The following is a 22,066-nucleotide window of genomic DNA, read 5'->3' on the forward strand; positions in this document are numbered from 1 at the left end:
TTGAAAAAGAGCCCCTGCTTCTGAAAGTTGCAAGCTGCTTGTCTAGTTGTTGTTGCATTATGCCTTTGGCATTCAGAGATATTTGAATAATATGGTAACTTGAGAGAATAATTATGAATTTTTAAAGTATTCACCTACATAGATTGGGGGAGAAAAATGAAGAGCAGCTTCTCCCAGAGGAGAGTTGTCATTATCAACAGGGTGTTATAAATGACAAGCATCTTTCTAGTATAATAAATAGGGTGTTCCGGGCTTTGTTATTTAAATACCGATCACTGCAACAGCTAGATGTAGAACCAGCTAAAGTTAATCTGTCTTTCCATTAAGATGATCGTGGCCAGCCCAGTGCTGCAGGAATATTGCATCAAGGTGTGAGATCACCCTCTGGATAGTGTTCTTGTAGAGCTTTTTATCTTGGCCTCTGGGAAGAGGGCTCAATAAGTGATGCCTTTTCTAGCACCCTTTTTGGCTGTCAATGAGATGTTTTTTTCAGAAGAAGCTAATGTTCCCCCTCCATGGGTACAGCTGGAATGTGACCATTAGCAAGACCCAGGGGAGGAATATGTATAAATAAGAAGAGTGAAGCAGTGCTGTTTTCCACACTGTGATGGGGACAGTGACTGTGGTTGCTTCACCTTATTTGGAAATGACATGAAAACCGTGCACAGGATTACTTTGCAAAATTAATACATCAAAATAGCTGCTAGGTCAAGAACCAACTTGTACCATGTGAATTATACATAGATTTTTAAAGGTATCTAGATGCCTAACTCCACTTGTTTAAATGGGAATTAGGTACATAAACACTTTTTTAAAAACTAGCTCAAAGTGACTTATGAGAACCAGTATGTATCTTGTACTCTTCAGGCATTTTTAAAGGTGGGGGCCTAGTGAAATTTGCAAAAGCACCTAAGTCCCACTGACTCCAGGGGAAGTTAGGCACATAGATGCTTTCAAATATCCCCAAAGGTGCCTAAATACCTTTTAAAAATCTGGCCCTGTGGAGCTTTGAACCTGGTGCGTGTGTGGAGTTGAACATGAAATAAATAATAAATGTCAACAACGAAGAAAAGTGTGTAAAACACTTCTCTTCCTACAAGTATTAATGTATGGAATGTAAGGTAGAATCAGTGTATCCATCTGCTTTCTCTGGGTCCTGCAGCTGCGAGCCTTGAACAATAGATGACTATATTAGTGTCCAAGGTTAGATGTCACTGTATTTTAGTTACTTATTACATATAACTTTGAAGTGCGGTAGGGGAGAAGCTGTTAGGATCATGTTCAGTCATTTGATCCCTGCCAAGTGATATCAATCTGTTTTTGTTTCATAGATCCATCCAGTTGTTGAGCAAGTCTTCTCTTTTTCTGAAGTTCCAAAGGCCTTTCTGAAGCTAGAAGGAGGACATGCACGTGGGAAAACAGTGATCAGTGTAATTAATAAAAAATAACATCCAAAGCCATTCTGTTTTGCTTGCAGTTTATGCTCGCTGATGGATGGCAGTTGGACATAGACTTGAAGGTGTAGTTCACTACCATTTCCTTGCAAGTCTCTTACAAATGGTGTCCTAAGGTTAAAACGCTTCTGAAAATTTTATAGGCCATGAACCTCTACGTGTAGTAAGTACTAAAAGTTCATTTTTAAAAACAAGTTCTTGAATATAAAAAATTGGTTCAGAGTCCTTCCTACACCAGTTTTGTGGTTTGTTAAAGTTATGAAACAGAGGAAAGGCTAATGCTTTTTCTAGGTTGGCTAGATTATAGCCATGTGTGAAGAGGATTTGTAATTCTTCATATGGGCACTAATACCCATCATCCTGATGGCAGTAGCTAAATTGACAGCCTAATTAATTTTGTTAGGTCCATGGAGCAGTTTGTGCTGTATGCATGTTTTAAATAAGTATCAAAATGCCTTGTGAATGATGACTTTGCCCCAAAGGAAGCATTGGATGTCCTGAGTTGCAAACAAGTGTTGAATTTCAATCTACGGTTTCTTGATCATCTGTATAGTAACAGCAACAGAAGTCATTAGTACAGACTAAACTTCTTGTCTTTGTATGTGTTTACACAGCACCTAGCACAAAGCTGCTTAATGCTACTGCAATATAAAATAATTAGGGCTGTCAAGCAATTACAAAAATTAATCATGCTGTTAAATAGAATACCATTTATTTAAATATTTTTGCATGTATTCTGTGTTGTAATTGAAATCAAAGTGTATGGTGATCACTTTATATTTTGATTATAAATAGGTGAACTGAAATATTTTTTACAGTGCAAATAAGTACTGTAGTGTAATCTCTTAGGAAAGTTGAACTTACAAATGTAGAATTATGTACAAAAAATAACTTATTTTTGAATGCAATGTAAAACTTTAAAGCCTACTTCTTGCTCAGCCAATCACTCAGACAAACAAGTTTGTTTACATTTGCAGGAGATAATGGTGCCTGCTTCTTGTTTACAAGGGCACCTGAAAGTGAGAACAGGCGTGCGCATGGTACTGTTGTAGCTGGTGTCGCAAGGTATTTATGTGCCAAGTGCACTAAAGATTCATTGCCCCTTCATGCTTCAACCACCATTCCAGGGGCCATGCATCCATTGCGTTGATGAGTTCTGCTCAATAATGATCCAAAGTAGTGCGGAGCGACGCACGTTCATTTTCATCATCTGAGTCAGCGGCCCCCAGCAGAAGGTTGATTTTCTTTGGTGGTTCGGGTTCTGTAGTTTCTGCATCTAAGTGGTGCTCTTTTTAAGATTTTTGAAAGCATGTTCCATACCTTGTCCCTCTCAGATTTTAGAAGGCACTTCAGATTCTTAGACCTTGGGTCAAGTGCTGTAGCTATCTTTAGAAATCTCACATTGGTACCTTCTTTATGTTTTGTCAAATCTGCAGTAAAAGTGTTCTTAAAATGAACATGTGGTGGGTCATCTGGGACTGCTATAACATGCAATACATGGCAGAATGCAGGTAAAGCCATGGAGCAGGAGACATACAATTTTCCCCTAAGGAGTTGAGTAACAAATTTAATTAATGCATTATATTTTTTAACAAGCATCATCAGCATGGAAACACATCCTCTAGAATGGTGGTTGAAGCAGGAAGGGGCATATGAATGGCATATAAATATCTTGCAATGCCAGCTACAAAAGTGCCATGCAAATATCTGTTCTCATTTTCAAGTGGCATTGTAAATAAGAGGGCAGCATTATCTCCCATGAATGTAAACAAACTTGTCTTAGCGATTGGCTAAACAAGAAGTAGGACTGAGTGGACTTATAGGCTCTAAAGTTTTACATTGTTTTGAGTGAAGTTATGTAACAAAAATCTACATTTATAAGTTGCTCTTTCACGATAGTGTACTACAGTACTTGTAGGAGGTGAATTGAAAGACTATTCGTATTTTTGATAATTTTTATAGTGCAAATATTTAAAGTGATTACTGTACACTTTGTATTGTGCTGTAATTTAAATCAATATTTGAAAATGTAGAAAAACATCCAAAAATATGTAATAAACTTCAACTGATTCTGTTGATTAACAGTGCGATAACTCAAAAAAATTAATCACAATCAGTTAACTGCAATTAATCACCAGCTCTAAACCCCCCCACAAAAGAAATAGTATTTTTTGGTATTTCACCTCATATAAATACCATACTGCACTCTTTATTGTGAAAATACATACAAATGTAAAAAAAAAAATTTAAGTTGCAACTGCACTCAAAAACAAAATGTAAAACTTGAGACTACAAATCCCCTCAGTCCTACTTCTTGTTCAGCCAATTGCTCAAACAAGTTTGTTTACATTTATGGGAGATAATGCTTTTGTTTATCAAAAAATCTGAAGTGAGCAGCGTACACTTTATATTGCGTTGTAATTGAAATAAATATATTTGAAAAGTAGAAAACATCCAAAAATATTTAAATAAATGGCATTCTATTCTTGTTTAACAGTGTGATTAAAGCTGTGATTTTTTTTAATATCATGATTAACCAGGATTTTTTTTTAATGCTTTGACAGCCCTAGTTAAGACATACCATCTAGTTATGTTTCTAATAACGAACAGGGGCAGATAACGGTCTAGAAACCAGTGAAAAATGGGTAGTGTGTTGAGGAAAATGCAGGTATTAAACTTAATTCAAAACCTGCATCAAGTTCTGCATATTACTTGAAGCCATTGCTTAAGATGCTGCTGTATCACTTTATAACACACACATTGGCTCTTATTCCATTCATTTGCCAGATGCAGTTTAATTAACCAGAAGTTATAATCAAAGAAACACTGAAACATTTAATGACGGTTTCCATTTCCATTCCCTGGTATTTTCTAAAAACATCTTGCCCATAAATTTTCATTCCAGTAGGTTTCTGTTAAGCCTCCACTATCAATCATCATCATATGCATATTCACCATCTTGTGGTACTTGTATTTCACCTTTAATTGCACTTAAGTCCCAATTTTAGGCTCCACAGTAGTCCACAAAACTCCCAGTGAAAGATAAAGATATATCTGCACTGTGATAAAAGACCTGCAGCACAGCCATAGCTCTCAGAGTTCAGGCCTAAACATCCCCTTTGGAATATTTTAGCCCTGCACCCTGAGCCCTAGTCAGCTGTACCAGGTTCTGAGACTTGGTGCTGCAGTGTTTTTTAATTTTTTTTTTAAATCACTGTGTACCCAGAGGACCCTTTAGCAGCACCTAAGCTGCTTCTTCGAGTGATTGCTCCTATGCATTCCAGTTAGGTGTGCGTGCCGCGCGTGCACAGCTCTTCGGAAGATTTTTACCCTAGCAACTCTGGCGGGCCTCTGGAGGTGGTTCTTCCAGGGGGTGGGAAGCTGCCTGGGCTACAGGATACTCTGCCGCTACAGGTGGCGGTGGGGCCTCACCCTGTGGTGATGGCGGAGGCCTGCTGAACGTGGCTTCCGGCACCCTGCATTCGGAGCCCCTGGGGCGCGAAGGGAGGGGGAGCCCTTGAGCCTCGTGGTAGGCCCAGGGGGTCCAAAAGCCCCACTGCTGCGGTCCGTGGTCCTGCCCTTGGGGGTCGGCCCGGAGATCTCCACTGCTGTCCGCCTAAGAGGCGACCGAGGGTTGGCGAGAAGGCCATGGAGGGGCAGAGGCACTCAGGGACTGCGCCGTCGATGCTGCCGGTCTGTCCCTGGACGGTGCCGGTCGTCGCGGTGCCGAGAGCGAGACCATCGACCGTGCCAGTGCCGGGAGGTCAACCGCGATCTCGACCGATGTCGGTGGGAGCGGCTTCGTGAGTTGCGGTGCCAGGAACGGTACCAGGATCCGGACCTCCTTCGGTACCGACGGTCTGGAGACTGGAACCGGGAACGTCTCCGGGAGTGCGACCGGTACCGCGATACGGAGCAGTACCGGGACTGCGACCGGCGCCGAGACGGGGAGCGGTACCGAGATGGTGATTGGTGCCGGGATCTGGATCGGCGTGACGGCGACCGTCTCCGGGATCGGGACCGGGACCTGGAACGCCGTCTATCCCGTCTGTCAGGGGAAGGTGGCCTCATCATAGCCGGCTTGCCCGCTGACTCTACAGCCCGCACCGGCGGTGCTGGGGGCTCGGTGCCTCTGTGAGCTCGATGAGCTCTCTCACCGTCGAGAGTCTCGGGCGTCGACGGGAGAGGCAGCTCGACCACGGTTGGCACGGGGGAGCAGGGCGGTACCAGACTCAACGGCCCTTGCGGCGCCGGAGTCGACGGAACCGTGCATGGTCTGTGCACCACCACAGTCGGTGCCGGAGGTGGCTGGGTGAGCGGTCCCGGTGCAGGAGGCTTGGAGGCCGTCTGCGCCGTCTTCCGTTTCCTCGGAGAGAAGGAACGGTGCCGGGATGCCGGTGCCGGCTGGAGAGATTTAACAGTCTCGGTACCGGACCGGCTCGGGACCGCTGGTGCGCTGCGTGCCGAGGAGGACTTCGGAGCCGCTTGGGTTGGCGCGGCAGGGCTAAGTGCCGACTCCATGAGCTGTTTCAAGCGAGAGTCTCTCTCCTTCCTTGTCCTTGGCTTGAATGCTGTGCAAATTGGGTACTTATCTGGCCAATGGGACTCACCGAGGCAGCGCAGGCAGGAGTCGTGGGGGTCACCGATCGGCATGTGCCGCTGGCAAGCCGAACAGAGCTTAAACCCCGGTGCCTTGGGCATGAGCCCGCACCGGTTGTGGAAAAAGAGGGGCTAGCCCCCCTAATTCCCCTTACTACACTAACTAACTAAACTAATTAACTAACTTAACTAACTATATACACTTATACAAGGAGAAACACTAGGGTTGTGGAGGTGAACGGAGCACTCCACTGTTCCAACGGCTGTCACGGGCGGTAAGAAGGAACTGAGGAGCGGACGGGCCGGCTGGGGTATATATCTAGCGCTATAGCGGCGCCACTCCAGGGGCCGCCCAGCCGGAGTTGCTAGGGTAAAAATCTTCCAAAGAGCAGTGCACGCACACCTAACTGGAATGGATAGGAGCAACACATCTCGAAGAACAACAGTTATAACGGTGAGTAACCATCTTTTCTGCCTCACCTGCGTGTTTGGATGCCTGTCTCCAACCTGAGCCCACAAGTGATCCCTGACCTGGGGGAAGATATATATTTGCCTGCCTATTGTGTGCACAGAATCTGATCGGGTAGGTGTGCTCACAGGATCAGGTCCCATTCAAAATATGGTCACTGAAGAGGGAGTCCCTTCAAACTGGAAAAGGAAGGGGGTGATGGAAGCACCTATCGCATAACTTTAGCCCTGTGGCCACTCACCTGGGATGGGAGAGACCCAGGTTCAATTCTCTGGGGGGAGAAAGGATTTGAAGAAGTTATTCCCACACCCCTGCACATAGGCAGCAAGGGAACCCCTGCTTTGGGGAGGCTAGCCTGCGGGCCCCAGCCCTTCCACCTAAGGCCCTGCCCCTCACACACCAGAGCCACAACCCTCCCCAGCACGAAAAGCCCTGAGGGGCTCCGAGCTGCCTGTCCCTAGGCCGTCGCTGACCCAAGCCAGCCCTAGTGCCCAGCTGAGCCTCCTCACTCCCCCACCTGCTGCTGGCTCTCCGCATCCCTCCCACATCCCCCAGCAGGAAGGACGCAGCAAGCAGCGGGGATCTCCGTGAGGGGTGGGATGGGGGAGACAAGGCAGGCAGGTATCAGCAGGGGCCCCAGGGCAGGGGTGGGGCCACCACAGCCCAGGCTAAGCCCACCCATGCCCCTGCAGGAGAGTGCTTTAACCACTGGGCTAGTGAATATTCCGAGGTAGGGCTCCCTTGGTCTCTGCTGTTTAAGCTGTCCCACTGTTGATGAACAGTGAAGGAGTGACTGGGGGGAGGGAGGGTGGCTGCTACTTTATAACTATAAAGGAGTCAGTTCCCACTCACTTATAGGTATTAGGCCAGACTGTGTGAAAGCGGGCACCACCAATTCCCCCTCTGATTTTGCGAGGCAAGCACCTAACTTAATTCCTGCATGAAACTACTTAAGCGTGTAAGCCATCTGACTCCAGGCAAGTAGGTCCCATTCGTGGATTGCTAAACAGGGTGAGATGCTCCCTGCAGCCTGGACTTAGGTGCCTACCTGCATGAGAGGAAAGGCTTAGGACACACACCTCTCATGAGCATCTCCTCTAGTCCTGCCTCCTGGGGTGACTTTATGGATTGCAGTCTTAAGGCGCTCATTTCTCCCCATTCATTGTATAGAGAGCCTAGCTGATTTACTCAATGTTGTTCCTGTGAGGCGCTTTAAACCACAAGTCCTTTTGCAGATCCAGGGCTCAATGCATAGGTTAGTGGTTTAACCTGAAACAAATCAACAGTACTTGAGAGATAGAACAAGAACTTAATACCCTGTGTAGAAGTGATCTTAGTGCATTTCTTGTGTCACAGAAGCAGCAACTACCTCCACCACTTTTACATTCCTCGTAGGCAATCCGTGGTAGAAAAATTAAGGACCGAAGACGGCAGAGCCTGGCTGATCTCTTCACAACAGACTTGAAGCACAATGCATGAGAAGCTGGCAGCACTGCACCTGTGCAGAGGAGCTTCACTATAGACGTGTAAACAGGGAACTTTGCAGATAGTTTCACTAAATCAGATTTACCTGAAGAAAATTTATTTGTGAAGTACATGTAACATACTGTGGATACAATAAAAAGGTACAGAAAAATTTGCCAGAATTACCACCTTGGAACCAGAACTCTTTAGAAAGGAATAAAAGCAGGTTATAACTGTACAATTTTTAAAGAGTAAGACGTATTTGAATGTTGATTATTGCAGTTGTCTGTATAGTAAGTGAAAAAACAACAACACACACTTAAACTTAGATTGAAGGCACTGACTTTCCCACAGGTAATGATAAAAAATAAAGCACTGGTATCCTGCGAGGCGACAAACAGTAAAGAAGAAAGTTACGTTCTAACAGACTTACTATGCAAGACAACGTCTAACAAGTGCCCCCTGAGGCTGCTAGGAGTGGTTTGTAATAACACTGGTCTAGGCAAGAATGAAATACAGCAGCATGGTACAAGAGTTTACATTCACTGTTCTGCCAGTGACATAAAATAAACCCACAATTTTAACATTGGGCCAAAGGAGACAGTAAACCATTAATGCACAAGAACAACCTGCTACAAGTTATTTCATATGCCTCTCTTGAAACAAGCTCTTTGCTCAGGTGTGGTTCCTATCCTAAAGTATGCATGGAACTTCAAACTTGCTTGACTGGTAATGTATCTAAGTTCTTATATGGCACTTACTGTGGTATGAATGTCTCCAAGTTTTCTTCCCTACCTCAACAATGAGCTTTTGTCCTAGAGTCCAATGCATTGCTGCACTAGAGTTGCTGTGACAGCCTACCACCATTGACCTTGCCCTCCTCAACTTCACCTAAGATGTTTGGAGCATACCAAGATCATAGTGGGTTAGAATGTAATTAACTATGGCTGGTGGCAGACAGTAGCTGGGATAATGTCTGGAGAGATTTGGAACTACTGTGATTAGTGATGCTTTTTTAAAATAAAGGAGAGAAATATTTTAAATTAAATTTGAGAGCAGTAATGACTGCACTTAATGGAGCTACCTCTAGGTTTGAAGTATTTGCCCCAAGCAGAGAAGCAGATAACACTTTTTACAAATTAAAAGTAAGGCAGCTTTTTAAAGTAGAAGCAGATAGAAAATGGGCACATTCTTCACAGCTGACGCACCCTTCTTGCTGCCCAGTACTTTTGCTAACAAACATCTATAGATTTATACGCTCTGTCTTTCTAATAGAAAAACTAGAAAATAGACTGCTTATTAAAATACAGGCTTTAAAATGACAACTTTCTAAAATACATCTGCTCATATCCTGTAGTCATTTTTTGGTAAAAATTCTCCTAAACAAGTTTCAATAGACTGAAGTTCTTTTTTGTACTAATGCATTATTTACATGTTAATTTTCAGGAGATGAATACTCCAATATATTACTACAAAGCTCAATCTATTTTGCATATCCCCCCCCACATATGTTGCACTTCAATCTTTTGTGGGATAAGTTTTATCTAATTATCAGTATAATAGTTTATACTTTTTTCCTGATAAAAACATCTGTAGAGGTAATTTAAAAATCACACTTAATATATTCTGGATTAGCAATTAATCACTGACATGAAATTGCTGCTTGGGAGGGGGAGTTTAACATTTAAAAAATTAATAAACAAACAGTAGGGAGCAGTTACAAAAATTGGTCAACATAGTTGTATGGGTTAACATCCAGTAAAACACACAAACTTATGGAATTAGTGCTTAGAGCTGAATCTATTCTGTCACTTGTGCTTACGATTATTGTGAAGGCAGGATAGAGATCACCTCTCTTCTTCAAAGACGGCCACGTTAGTTGGATTGTCCAGAATGTTGTTATAATTTCTCTCCAATTGACGGAACTGTCTGGATTTACAGAACTAAGGCTTCCCAACACTGGGTTGGCTTCTGTTCATTGACCGTGTTAACAACAACATGACTTTGATCATATTGTGTGCCCCCTAAGAAGAAATTTAAAAAGAAAATGAAATGTGAAAAAAAATCACTGAAACTGTTGGATTGAGACTGCTGCGTCAGTACTGTAAATGTTTCAGAGCCATTCTGATGATACATGCCGAAGACACGTAAATCACACATGCACCTTTTTAAACGGAGGTAAAGTAGAGGAGTATAGTCTCATCTTCAGTACTTCCACCATCCTACACTGCCTCCTCACTCCCTTAGGAACTGCAGAAGAGCGAGCCTATCTGCCTCCCCACTTGGTGCCTGAGTCGTGCACCTCCTGCTGTTGTGTGTGAAGGAGAGAGTAGGACAAAGATGTCTGGTGAGGGTGACTGGATCAGGACTCTCACCTTCCAATAATCAAATGCTGCCCCTCAATTCCAATGTGCTAGCCATCCAATGATTAACTGGCCTCCAAAGGCTAGCTAAGGAGTACTCAGTATAAAAGAAATGCTGTTGATAGCAGAACACACAGCAATTTTAGCATAGGCCACAATAGTCTTTATGTTGTCAGTATTCATAAATAACCACAGCTATTTGCCTTCAGCTGGTGCAATCATACTATAATGCATTTAAACAGATAATAACGGCCATCCCGGGTCAGACCAAAGGTCCATCTAGCCCAGTATCCTGTCTTCCGATAATGGCCAATGCCAGGTGCCCCAGAGGGAATGAACAGTAGAGGTATCATCAAGTAATTCAATGCTATTCATATGGGTGTATATAGTTAATGTCTCCACCTCCACCTCTCCCAGTCTAACTGAATTGCAACACAAACCATGTCCCTACATTTGCACTATTTCAATGACACCTGATGTTATTTTCTCTCTCCTGAAGACAGTAAATCGACAGATCTAGTTGTCTACTACATAAGTGGTCACTAATACAGATTATCAGTCTAGAGCTCCCACTGGTGGGAAGCCTTAGCCTCTAGGGCAAGGAAATTTCTCTTCCAAAACATGCAATCGGTCAGTGACTAACACAGCACCCAAGCATTTATTTCTTCATGCTGTATTCATATAATACCACATATCTGTCATTAGCGGGTGTTTGAGTGGACTGATAGCCAATGAAGAAAATGTTCATTCACTCAAGAAAAGTCTATTCTTCCTATTCACAAAGATGCATTCTTTTAGAGAAACAAATGCCTTCAGGCAGTTGCATGTCAATTTCTAGCTCCACATATTCATGGCCCTATGCTTTCCACAGCAGCGCATGTGGAGAGAAGCCCAAGCTGGTGGAAAGAGCTGGAGCAAAGAGCAGGTACACAAAAGTATCCTCTCTGCCACGGAACTGCCTCTCCCCTCTGCAATCACTTTGTGGTAGCTGAATTCTGTGTGACAGGGCTGTCATCCGTTGCTCACTGTGGCATGTTGCCGTCTTAGAGAAGCAGAACTTATGATAGGAGAAGAACAAGTTTCTGCCTTCTGGAGCAGCAGCAATTTCCCCCCACCCCAGCTAGGGTGGATGGCATAGGGCTAGATAAAGGTAGCACAGCAGATATAAGACTTGCATTGCCAGTGCCAAGGGAGACCCGAGCAGTGGGGAAATGTAGTCAGGCAGAGATCAGTGAAAGGGCTCTGTTACTGCTATATTATTCGGTTGAGACATAGGACAATCTACCAAAAAAAAATTTTTTTTTGACCATAGGAAATAACTAAGAAGAATTAACTAAGAAGTGCTTCTAAAGTACAGTTCATAAGTAATCATCATGGCAAAATATTCTTAAATTTATGCATGCTGGAATGTAACTGTGTATGAGACAGTACCTGAAATAGAAGGAAAGCCAGATATTTAAAAGTATAAGTGTGTGGTTATTAGGGGCAAATATCACTGCCATGCACTATTTCAGTACACCCACAAGATGGCACCATTATCACACATTTTGAACAAGTACCTTATATACTCATTCATAAGTTGAATATTTTTGGTAAAAAAGGGACGCATCAAAGAGCAGGGGTCGGCTTATAAATGGGTCTACACCAAAATTTGATGATTTTAAACTCTATGGAATCATTGAATTGAATATCTAATACATTGTCTTTTTGTTTACCTGGAGCATCTGCAGGCGTGGAGCCCCTCAGCTCCCTGTGGCCGCGGTTTACCATTCCCATCCAATGTGAGATGCAGGAAGTGGCGTGCCACTTCCCACAGCTCCCATTGGCTGGGAAATGCAAACCGTGGACACTGGGAGCTGAGGGGCTCCGTGCCTGTGAATGCTCCAGGTAAACAAAACGTCCAGGCCCGCTAGTGGCTTACCCTAATGGGCCAGGAGCCAAAGTTTGCCAACCCCTGAAATATAGGATCGACTTATGAAAGGGTCAGACAGTTTTTACTATTTTTACCTAACCATTTTGGGGGGTTTGCTTATAAATGAACAGGCTAATGAACGAGTATATATGGTAAGTTTATTTACTAAAGAATGTGTTAGGGCTGAAAAATAGATGGTTGGTTATTTGGCTTTAATGGTGGTTCAGCAATGTGGAAGGACTGGAGACAGTTGTTATTAAATTGCCTGGACCAGCTACACTAAATCTATTCATTTTTCAGATACAGTATATATAAAATAGGTCCTTCCACAAAGCACATGTACATCATGTAACAACAAATACTCGGGGAGGAGACAAGGTGGGTGACCTTGTCTTTCTCACCAACAGAAGTTGGTCCAAGAAAACATATTACACGTCATCCACCTTGTCTCTCTAATATCCAGGACTGACACAGCTACAACAACACTGCATATAACAAATACTTGTAACTTCACCTTTCGTAGATAGAAAGGGAAAGATGACCCCATTATAAACAACATTCCACAGTCTACATACCACCTCCTTGGGCAAATGTCTGAGAAAAGAGACAGGCTTTGCACTGTGCCCTGCAGGCCAGTATAGTCTGTCTCTGTCCAGACCCCCGTATGGAAGAAATTCCCAGAGTAGATGGCCCCCACCCCAGAACTCCCTGCCACTGGAGACTGAGCTCAAGCACCTCAGCCAACTTTACTTGCCCCAGCAAAACATCATGATAAATTTCTTTGTCTTTGGACCAATTCTGATTCAGTGTAATTCCACTGCAGTTTCTCCTGATTTAAACCAGCATGGGAGGCTACTTTACTCAGGTTACATTTTATTACTACACCTCTACCCCAATATAACGTGACCCGATATAATACGAATTCTCATATAACGCGGTAAAGCAGCGCTCTGGGGAAATGCTCAAGCAAGTTTGATATAAACACGGTTTCACCTATAACATGGTAAGATTTTTTGGCTCCCGAGGACAGCGTTATATCGGGGCAGAGGTGTACTTACAATTGTCAGAGTTGCATAAACAAACTAAAAAGCTGCGTATTCCTCCTCACATTTCATCTTAGCACTTAAAAAATTTTTTTTAGGATCTCTGCCCTTCTACTTTTGAGCTTGGCAGTTTAAATCAGAAAGAGAACAAACAGATAGATATTGTATTTTCTAATGTGAGCTGGCCGTTTAGATCTCTGTCTCTCTAGATCTTTCCCTTTCGGAGCTAGTCAGTATGGTATTCTGCAATTAGGCAGTTTTCAAGTATTCACTCAAAGTACATTACATGCTTTTTAAGATGTTTAGTTGAAGATGAGCCAGTATACTAATATCTTTTGTCTTTGTCTAGTGGCTCAATTAAAAATTTAAAAAATCTGCACAGTGTAGTTATTAAATAAAGACACTTCCTGAACTGGACCCTTTTGATAAACTTGTAATTAATAATTACACTTTTTCTTATGGGGAACAAAAATTCCTCCATCTGGCTGTAGCAGGATTAGGGATTACACAGTTAAAATTGTGAGTTAATTTTAGTACTCATGGAAGAAAAAGAACTGATCGTGCTTGTCTGCGACAGGAACTATATAGGCAAACATTGCATAACCCTGTCGTCACATTTCTGCCAACACTTTCCACGTTTGTCTCAATAGTTTACTCAGGTTACTTTGTATTTGTAACGGCTATTCTGATTATATCACAGCATTATTTCAAAATTGGTTTTAAATGAGTAAAGTTAACAAGTGGTGTTTTGGGGAGATAGTATTTGCTTTAAAAGAGAAGTAATGTGAGTAAACTGGAGAAAACTAGTTATACTGGATGAGAAAACACAACAATGGTGAGCTGTTAGTTCTGCTGCTTATCATACCTGTGGGTTTACTATGCAGCCTATGAAATCACAAGGACAGAGCAAGGATAACATCTAAATGAAACAATCTTAAAATGGTATAACAAAAGCAGCTGCAAAATATATAATAAGGGATACAGATCTTAGGTTGGTCTAATGTTAATCATGTTTTAGCTTTAAAGGAATAGCTATTTTTAAATGATTTGTCCTTTTGTACTGCAAGTCTGCATGTGTTAGAAAATTCACTCCATACAAATGAAAACTAAAGAAAAATGTGCTGAAGAAAAGAAATCACAATTTTATATTGAAGAAGTGTTTTATGTATATCACTAAATTAAATTAGTAAGAACAATGGGGGATTTCTGCATACTTACACATGCATGTAGGGGCCATGAAGAAACACACAAGACAGATAAAATCCCATGGGCTATTGAGCTAGGTATCTGAATAACTGGGTGACATCCTATATTCTTTGTAATGCATGAGTTCAGACTAGATGATCAGAACAGTCCCGACAGATCCCAGATTAAAATCTATGAACTATAAAGCCATCCTTAATCTATAGAAACACTTTCAGCACATAGTCCACCGTAAACTTGTGTAATTAAAATCACACCGAAAGGCAACAGGTTCTTACCTTTGATATCTAAAACTAATGTTGGTTTCATTTTGCTATGGATCCTGCCATCAGGATTAACACACCAATATTGCTTGTCTTCATTCTCCTCGAGTGATAGGCCTAGTTTAGAGCCGGGAGTTATAAGGTTTCCTACAATTGTCAAGCAGCAATCCTCAGCCATCTGTATCATTGAAGAGACAACAGCAGTTAGTCAAGGGGCCTTGTTTCTACAGCTACCCTAATATCTGTACCCCAGGTTTTCTGGTCACGGATGGAGGGTGTAGGCAGGAGATTGTGGTTCTTGTCATCACACTCCCTCTGTTGGTAATGGAAAGGGTTTCACCCACATTCGACTCTAGGCTCCTTATTTTCCCAATGATCCGCTTTCTGATGGCAGCCTCCATTGTGATCCTTTTCTTTTGACTATAGAGGACTAGCAAAACAGATTCATTTGAGAGAAACATTGAAGCTGTTTTAGACTAAGCAAAGGGATTTTTGAAAATGGGCTACCACAATTCTTTTTGGGGTGTGACCTCTGAAGTTCTCCATTTTTACCAGCCTCTGGGTACAGCAGCACTCTTGCAATATTCCTTCCCCACCCAGTACATCACCAGCATTTGCATTACTGGCCACAAGTCAATACTAGGCAATAACAATGCCAAATACGATACGTTATTTTGTATAAAAAAATTATTTCCAATGTTGAAGACTCCCGTAGATAGCAAATTACTTAACATGTGGTCCTGACAACATGGATTACAAGCTACTTTTCTTTCAGAAGCTAAGAATAAATTGCAGGTCTTGGAATATATTTACTTCATTCTGTACCTCTGAACTTCTCACCTGTACTCTAATCTACTAATTTCTCCCTGCTAGGCCAGCAAAGATTCAACACTCACAGGGAAGTTGCACTAAACCACCATTTCCTTCTCTCTATTCTGCCAGCCAGGGAGTGACTCCGTAAAATACTCCCCTGCTCTCTCCAGCTACCACAGAATGAGTCTTATGGCAACTCACCAGTTGCCACTTAGCTAGCTAGGAAAGTCCTGAGCTGCTTCCTGGATGCCTAGGGCATGGCTCGTTATTGTGACTCAGGGTACAAGGCAACCTGGCTTTACAGGAACTCACAAACAGTCCTAATAGTCTTTTTTTACCCTCCTTTGTTTTTCAATATATACAATGTGTCAGAGCACACTGGCAGTATGGTATAGAGCTTTCGTTTGCACTTCTAAAGAGCAATGGCATAACTCAGTCATTATTGCAAGTAATGTAGCCATCCTAAGCTTTTGCTAGTTAAACTACATGACTGTAGTACAGCGAAAGCTGCATCCCCATGAATTCTCTATGCACCATAAGTTTTATTTAGAATAAATCAAATGGGTTGATTATGTTGAAATGAGAAGACTGAGAACACCCATCCATAGCCATATTGCAACACTGCCCAAGCAGTAATATCTTCAGTTTGAGACAGAACTACCATCATGAGGAAAATATTTTGCACGTGATGTTGTTAAAACTGTTTGCTCACTTGGCCTCATTTTTACAGTCTACATAATTCCTTTTTACGAGAGCGTCTATTCTGTGCATGTCCAAACACTGCCTCTGTTAATTGAAAAGAGGAAGATTTGCCCCTAAAGCATAATTGACACAGTTATGGAGAGAAATCGCTCCCTTTACGAAATGGCTCTATTGAATTTATACAACCTTATGAAATAGGTGACATGATTCTTTGCACTCAAGCAGATTCACCGTATTAAATTAATTTGATTCACTTTAGACCCCAATTCCTGCACAGATTAATGCACGTTTTACTTTATCATTTACTTATACTGCACAAAGTTAAGCACATGCTTAAGTCTGCAGAGGGATCAAGGCCTTAGTCAGAAACCAAAGTCTATAGCAATAATTTGCATCAGCAAGAAGATTTTTAGGGCTTTGCAATTTCATCTTGCTGGAATGCCAAATACCTTAACCCCTGAGTGTAACCTTCAACACAATACTGTCCAAATACTGACTTCTGCAAACAATTTTAATAAGGGTGTAGTTCAGGGGATCTCAAACTTTTTTACTGGCGACCCCATTCACATCGCAACCCTGACTGCGACCCCCCCCTCCCCAATAAATTAAGCACACTTTTAAATATATTTAACACCGTTATAAATGCTGGAGGCAAGCGGGATTTGGGGTGGAGGTTGACACCTCAGGACCCCCTGAGCGGTCTCGACCCCCAGTTTGAGAACCCCTGGTATAGTTGAAAAGGGAAATTATCAGGAAGGTCCATATTTTAAAAGCTTTCCCTGTTTTGATATTTTAATTGACATTTTTATGGAGGGAGAAAGAGGACACAGATGGAGGGAAAACAATGCATAAAGACATCATATTATGGACTCAATTGTATGTCTGACCCAAATGTTCTTCAACAAGCAGAAACACCCAGATCAAACATGTTGGACTCAAATATCTAGTGTGTTTTAACTTAAAGAAAAATAGAATATACTCTTATTTGTGACCATCAGCTGATATGCTGTTTGTTATAAGATGTTTATATCACCCCAAAAAAGGATGAGTTTGAGGAAAAGAAATAAAAATTATGTTTCAGCTGAACTAGAGAAGAGTGAGACATGGCAAACAAAGAAGAAAGGAAGACACAGCAGAAGTTAATTTTGGAAAGTACATGGTGTGTTTGTTTCACTAACTAAACTAAACTAAACGAACATTCAATGGGAACTTTTTACTATTGAAGTATACAAAATATTTTTAAATGAAACAAAGATTCTATGTTTCTGTCAAGCCTGAAAAGGATTCTGAATCACAAAATCTTATCAGATGTAATGATTGTCTTCAAGAAACATCAGTCTGGATTCTTAAAAACAACGAAGTTTAAACCTCACCCTGCATTTGATGAATCCGTCTTGATAAACCCAGATCTGGTCATCTGATCTACTATCTTCTGTAACCCGTATTCTGAGAAGACTCAAATCATCCACATTTCCATCAGCTGACATGAACTTTCCAGTTTCCTTGTTTCGAAGTCTGAAGTATACACGTTTCTATGAAAACAACACAGCTCTTTAGCTACACTCTCGAATGCAGGAACACATAGTGCTTCTGGTTAACCTCAGAGTAACCACTACTCAGTGGTACAGTTGGGGCCTTTGTCCCTTAGACTCGATTTCCTCTGAGGGCATTTAAAAAAAAAAAATTCTAAGGAAAACCAGATTCTGAAAGTTCTCTATCTGTGTCAGTACTGTTGGTGTCACTAGGCATGACTTTAGGTAACTCAGGAGGGTGGAAAACCATAAGTGTCAATGAAGCCTTCCTGTACTAGGCCTGAATGAACTAAAGTCACTCCATGTCTGACCAAAGCCTTTCCATGTTTGAACTTTAATCGACCTAACAAGCTAGTAACAGAGAATGGAATGTGTAACAGCTAGTGATCAGGTGCAACCCCACTCACACCGATACTAGGAAATAACAATGAGGCCTGTATGCCTCTGGCTAAGGGGCAAAATAACAGATCAAAAGAAATAAAACAAGATAACTGTTCACAGAAGAGTTACTAACGAGATAAAGTGGTTGTTGTCAAGTATGACTTAACTGCTTAATGTAATTGCTACTTGCATGATGTATCTGCTATAGAAAAATAGACGGGAGGGGGAAGAAGGGGGGGATAGTGGGGGTAATAGGAATGCTTAGCTGAAGTTATGTATAAAGAGGGAAAAACTGCTTGTAGGTGTGTGCTTGATCTGAGACAAGTCTGTCTCCTGGCACCGCTTTGAGATCTCAAATAAACTTTGTCTGCTTCTCCACCTTGGTGTGTTTATTGGAGCGAAGCACACCGGGCAACGAACCACTGTTGCTGTCCTCGGGCATTCTGTGCCGGCAACAGTACCTTAGATAAAGCAATCAAAATGCACTTATCCTCACTCTGCATAATGCTAAGCAGTTCAGAAGCAGGCCTGAACAAGGACAGTTCTAGGAGAGGGAGTCAATACATTCATTATAGGTACCGGGCACTTCTTTAATTTCTAGCCCAGTTCTAATAATTCAAAACGTAAGTGATTCATGAACTACAGAAAGTTATTTCTCAATAAAAACTGGTTCAATATTCACTACTGGTATTTGCACATGACAGGATAGTCTAAGCACGAGAATCTAAGCAGTTATGGCACTTGCCCTCAAATTAGTGAATACTTCTAAAAAAACATGACTGTACTCTATACATTATATTCACAAATCAATCTGTGCATTTAAGAGTTTATAATATAAATGGAGAATGGATTTGTTTTTTGTTTTAATATTAACACAAATGAAAGTGCCTCTGGCTGAAGTATCCAAGAAACTAACAGCTTCGTTTCCCAAATTTCTGAGACTAGCACATGATAGTACAGATATCAGAATGCTTGTGACCAGTGGGAAGTTAAGAATCTTGACTGGTTGTTGTAATTCAGTCAAAGTAAGTTGCTCAAAAATAACATATTTAGTTTAATGTGTGCATAGTAGACAATTCAGACTTTGGGAGGTAGTATTGTGAAGCCAAATGGCACAATCAGCATCAGCATTACTGAAGATAAAAATCTGAAGCGAACCTCCTTCCATGTTTGCTATTTCTGCTGTTTAATGTTACCTTTGACTGTGCAGTACCAGAAACAATTACTGACTATCAGATAAACTTGGCAATAAAAAATACAGAAAGTCTATAAAAAGGATCTCATGCAAACTCTCAGGCCCCAAAGTAGACCACAGCCTTTCTCACCTGTAATAAAGGTCGTAGAGAACCTATCTGGTGACAGCCACTTAATTTACGCCAGTCTGGGATTTCATTTGGTGACAACAACATCTGGCGCCCTCTGTAATTACTGTATTCATAGATTATCCACCTGAAAAAAACAAAAAATACTTTCATGTTTATTAACTGTCAAGCATCATCTGTATTAATGTCAATTAAATACTGCTTCTGAAATTGTAAGAAGTGATATTTTAGACATAAATTTGTGTCACAAAAAAGTAATGCTTAAGTTAGTAGTGCTAACAACCAGGACCATATTTCTTTTTAAGTGGTCTCCAAAATAATAAAATTATCTTCTCATTTCGAGCATTAGTAGATTTGTGCTCAAATTTTAAAATATTTTCATTTATAAATCACACACCAAAAAGAAATAAAGCATTTTCATAGGTTAGAGAGAGCATGAAGTATAATATTTTTATGTATAATGGCGCCATTTCAAGAAAAACAGTGTGGCCAACCAAAATGGGTGTGTAAATATGCTGCAAAAGCAGTCATGTTTTTACTGGCTTGCAGGAACTCCCTATCAATAACACATGCAGGTGAGAACTGCTAGCAGAGGGCTTTGGGTTAAATAGGGACAACTGCACTATGGGGGAGTTGTAAGCATGAACACATGCACCTGTCACCTATGTCCTATCTTAGGATGTCCCTCTCCAGGATTTTTAGTTTTTATTGGCAGGGGAATGGTGGAAAGTAGGAGAGTGCCAGGACTGGGATGGAAAAGTACTGCCTGGCACTCTATAGAATGTGCACAGATTTTCTGGCAGCCTTATATTTGCAGTATCCTGCCAGAATTTGCCCCTTTGGCTGCAAAAATACTGTGTCAGACAAAACAGCAGGTGTGAATGTGTTCATTATTTTGTATTACTCTGAAATGGGCCAGAGTGCAGGGCAGTTGTCTAGTTCCCTTTTATGTACACAATTCCCTGCACTCTGATTAGCTGGCAGCATGAGATAGGCATACGTTTTCAATAACCTTACAGTGATTACGTAGATTTCTCTGTACCGTCTGCCTGAAAATCTCTCCCGTGACTGGCTCCTCAGTAGTCCCCCATGACATGCCTACAATAAATGCGGTCGCTGCCTTAATTTCTAAGCTCCTCCCTAGCCGATCACTCATCTACCCTGTAGTGAGTCGGTGTGGCTCCCCTCCGGCTCAGCAGAGGGAGCCACCTTGCAGACTCCCAAGTGGGCGGAGCCACCACCTGTCCCCGCCCCCTGGAAGTCAAGGGGCGGGACAGGAAGTAGAAAAGCCGGCTGCCAGAGCTCACTCAGAGCCCAGCCACCGCCGGGAGCAGACGTGCCGGCGGGAGCTCCTGACTGGGAACCCTCCAGGACTGGAGGCAGCTGTCCTGACTGGCCGGAGCTTCCCCGCGCCCACTACGACGAGGAGCCGCCGGAGCTTCCCCGTGACAGGTACTGGGGGCAGCCGCTGGAACTCCCCCACAACCCCTACGAAGAGGAGCCATCGGAGCTTCCCCGCCCATGCTGTTACCCGGAGGAGCCGCCTGAGCACGCCTGGCCGGACTTCCCCGAGAAGCTGCCAGACCTGCCACCAAGCCCTGGTCTGGAGGAGCCTATGCAGGTTGACTGGCCTGGAGCTAGTGCCCCGGACAAGGTAATCCCTGAGGGGGAAAATGGAAGTAGCCCGGGGGTAGCCGACGCCTGTCAGGCTACAGACGCAGAGGTCCCAATGTCAGTGTGTTGCGGTCAGGACCCCACTGACCAGCAGTGGTGATAGCCGCTGCTAGGGCCCCGGGCTGGGACACAGTGGAGTGGGCAGGCCTGTGTCCCCCCTGCCACACCACTCACGGGTGGCAGTTTTCCCCCCCTCGCTCAGCCCCTGCTCCAAAGGGCCTGAGCTCTCTGACTGTACTGTTTGCTGCTCAGTCCCTGCACCAAAGGGCCTGAGCTCCTTATATACTGTTTGCTGCTCGGCCCCTGCACCAAAGGGCCTGAGCTCCTTATATACTGTTTGCTGCTCAGTCCTGCACCAAAGGGCCTGAGCTTATTATACTGTTTGCTGCTCAGCCCTGCACCAAAGGGCCTGAGCTCCTTATATACTGTTTGCTGCTCAGCCCCTGCACCAAAGGGCCTGAGCTTAGTGTACTGCATTGCCGCTCAGCCCTGCACCAGAGGGTCTGAGCTTCCTAACACTGTTGACTATTGTTCAGCTGGTTACACAGAAGACGTGGAGTGAGTCGGTGTGGCTCCCCTCCTGCCCTCAGGAGGATCGAGCCCCGGCACGATCGATTAGATACCCATACATCATTTAATTTTAAAATGAACCACTCTGATGCCTGGTCTACACTAGGAGTTTACATCGGTATAGCTACGTCTCTCAGGGTGTGAAAAATCCACAGCCCTGAGAGAGGTAGCTATGCCAACCTAACTCCCAGTGTAAATAGCGCTAAGTCAATGGAAGAATTCTTCTGTTCACCTAGCTGCCATCTCTCAGGGAGACGGATTACCTATACCAGGAGGAGAACCCTCCCATCGGCATAGGTAGT

General features: G+C 42.9%; 2 protein-coding genes across 9 annotated transcripts in view; one reads left to right on the forward strand and one right to left on the reverse strand.

Moving 5' to 3' along the window:
• The window catches only part of RTN4IP1 (reticulon 4 interacting protein 1), a 34,066-nt gene extending 26,013 nt beyond the window's left edge, over positions 1–8,053 (forward strand). For 4 of the 5 annotated variants that reach the window (XM_039529225.1, XM_039529226.1, XM_039529221.1 and 1 more), the window contains 2 exons: positions 1,332–1,430; positions 7,918–8,053. In XM_039529225.1, the coding sequence (XP_039385159.1) occupies positions 1,332–1,430; positions 7,918–8,001 (183 nt within the window). In that variant the 3' untranslated portion in view covers positions 8,002–8,053. Of the gene's footprint in view, positions 1–1,331; positions 1,461–7,917 lie in introns of those variants that run through there. The other variant, XM_039529223.1, reaches the window with a different exon arrangement.
• A 34-nt stretch (positions 8,054–8,087) lies between these two features.
• CRYBG1 (crystallin beta-gamma domain containing 1) overlaps positions 8,088–22,066 on the reverse strand; it is a 167,556-nt gene continuing 153,577 nt past the window's right edge. For all 4 annotated transcript variants that reach the window (XM_039529215.1, XM_039529216.1, XM_039529218.1 and 1 more), the window contains 4 exons: positions 19,524–19,647; positions 17,659–17,817; positions 14,786–14,948; positions 8,088–10,010 (listed from right to left, as the gene is read on the reverse strand). In XM_039529215.1, the coding sequence (XP_039385149.1) occupies positions 9,922–10,010; positions 14,786–14,948; positions 17,659–17,817; positions 19,524–19,647 (535 nt within the window). In that variant the 3' untranslated portion in view covers positions 8,088–9,921. The remainder of the gene's footprint in view (positions 10,011–14,785; positions 14,949–17,658; positions 17,818–19,523; positions 19,648–22,066) is intronic.

Source organism: Mauremys reevesii, linkage group 3 (assembly GCF_016161935.1).
Source record: "Mauremys reevesii isolate NIE-2019 linkage group 3, ASM1616193v1, whole genome shotgun sequence".
Lineage (NCBI taxonomy): Eukaryota > Metazoa > Chordata > Testudines > Geoemydidae > Mauremys > Mauremys reevesii.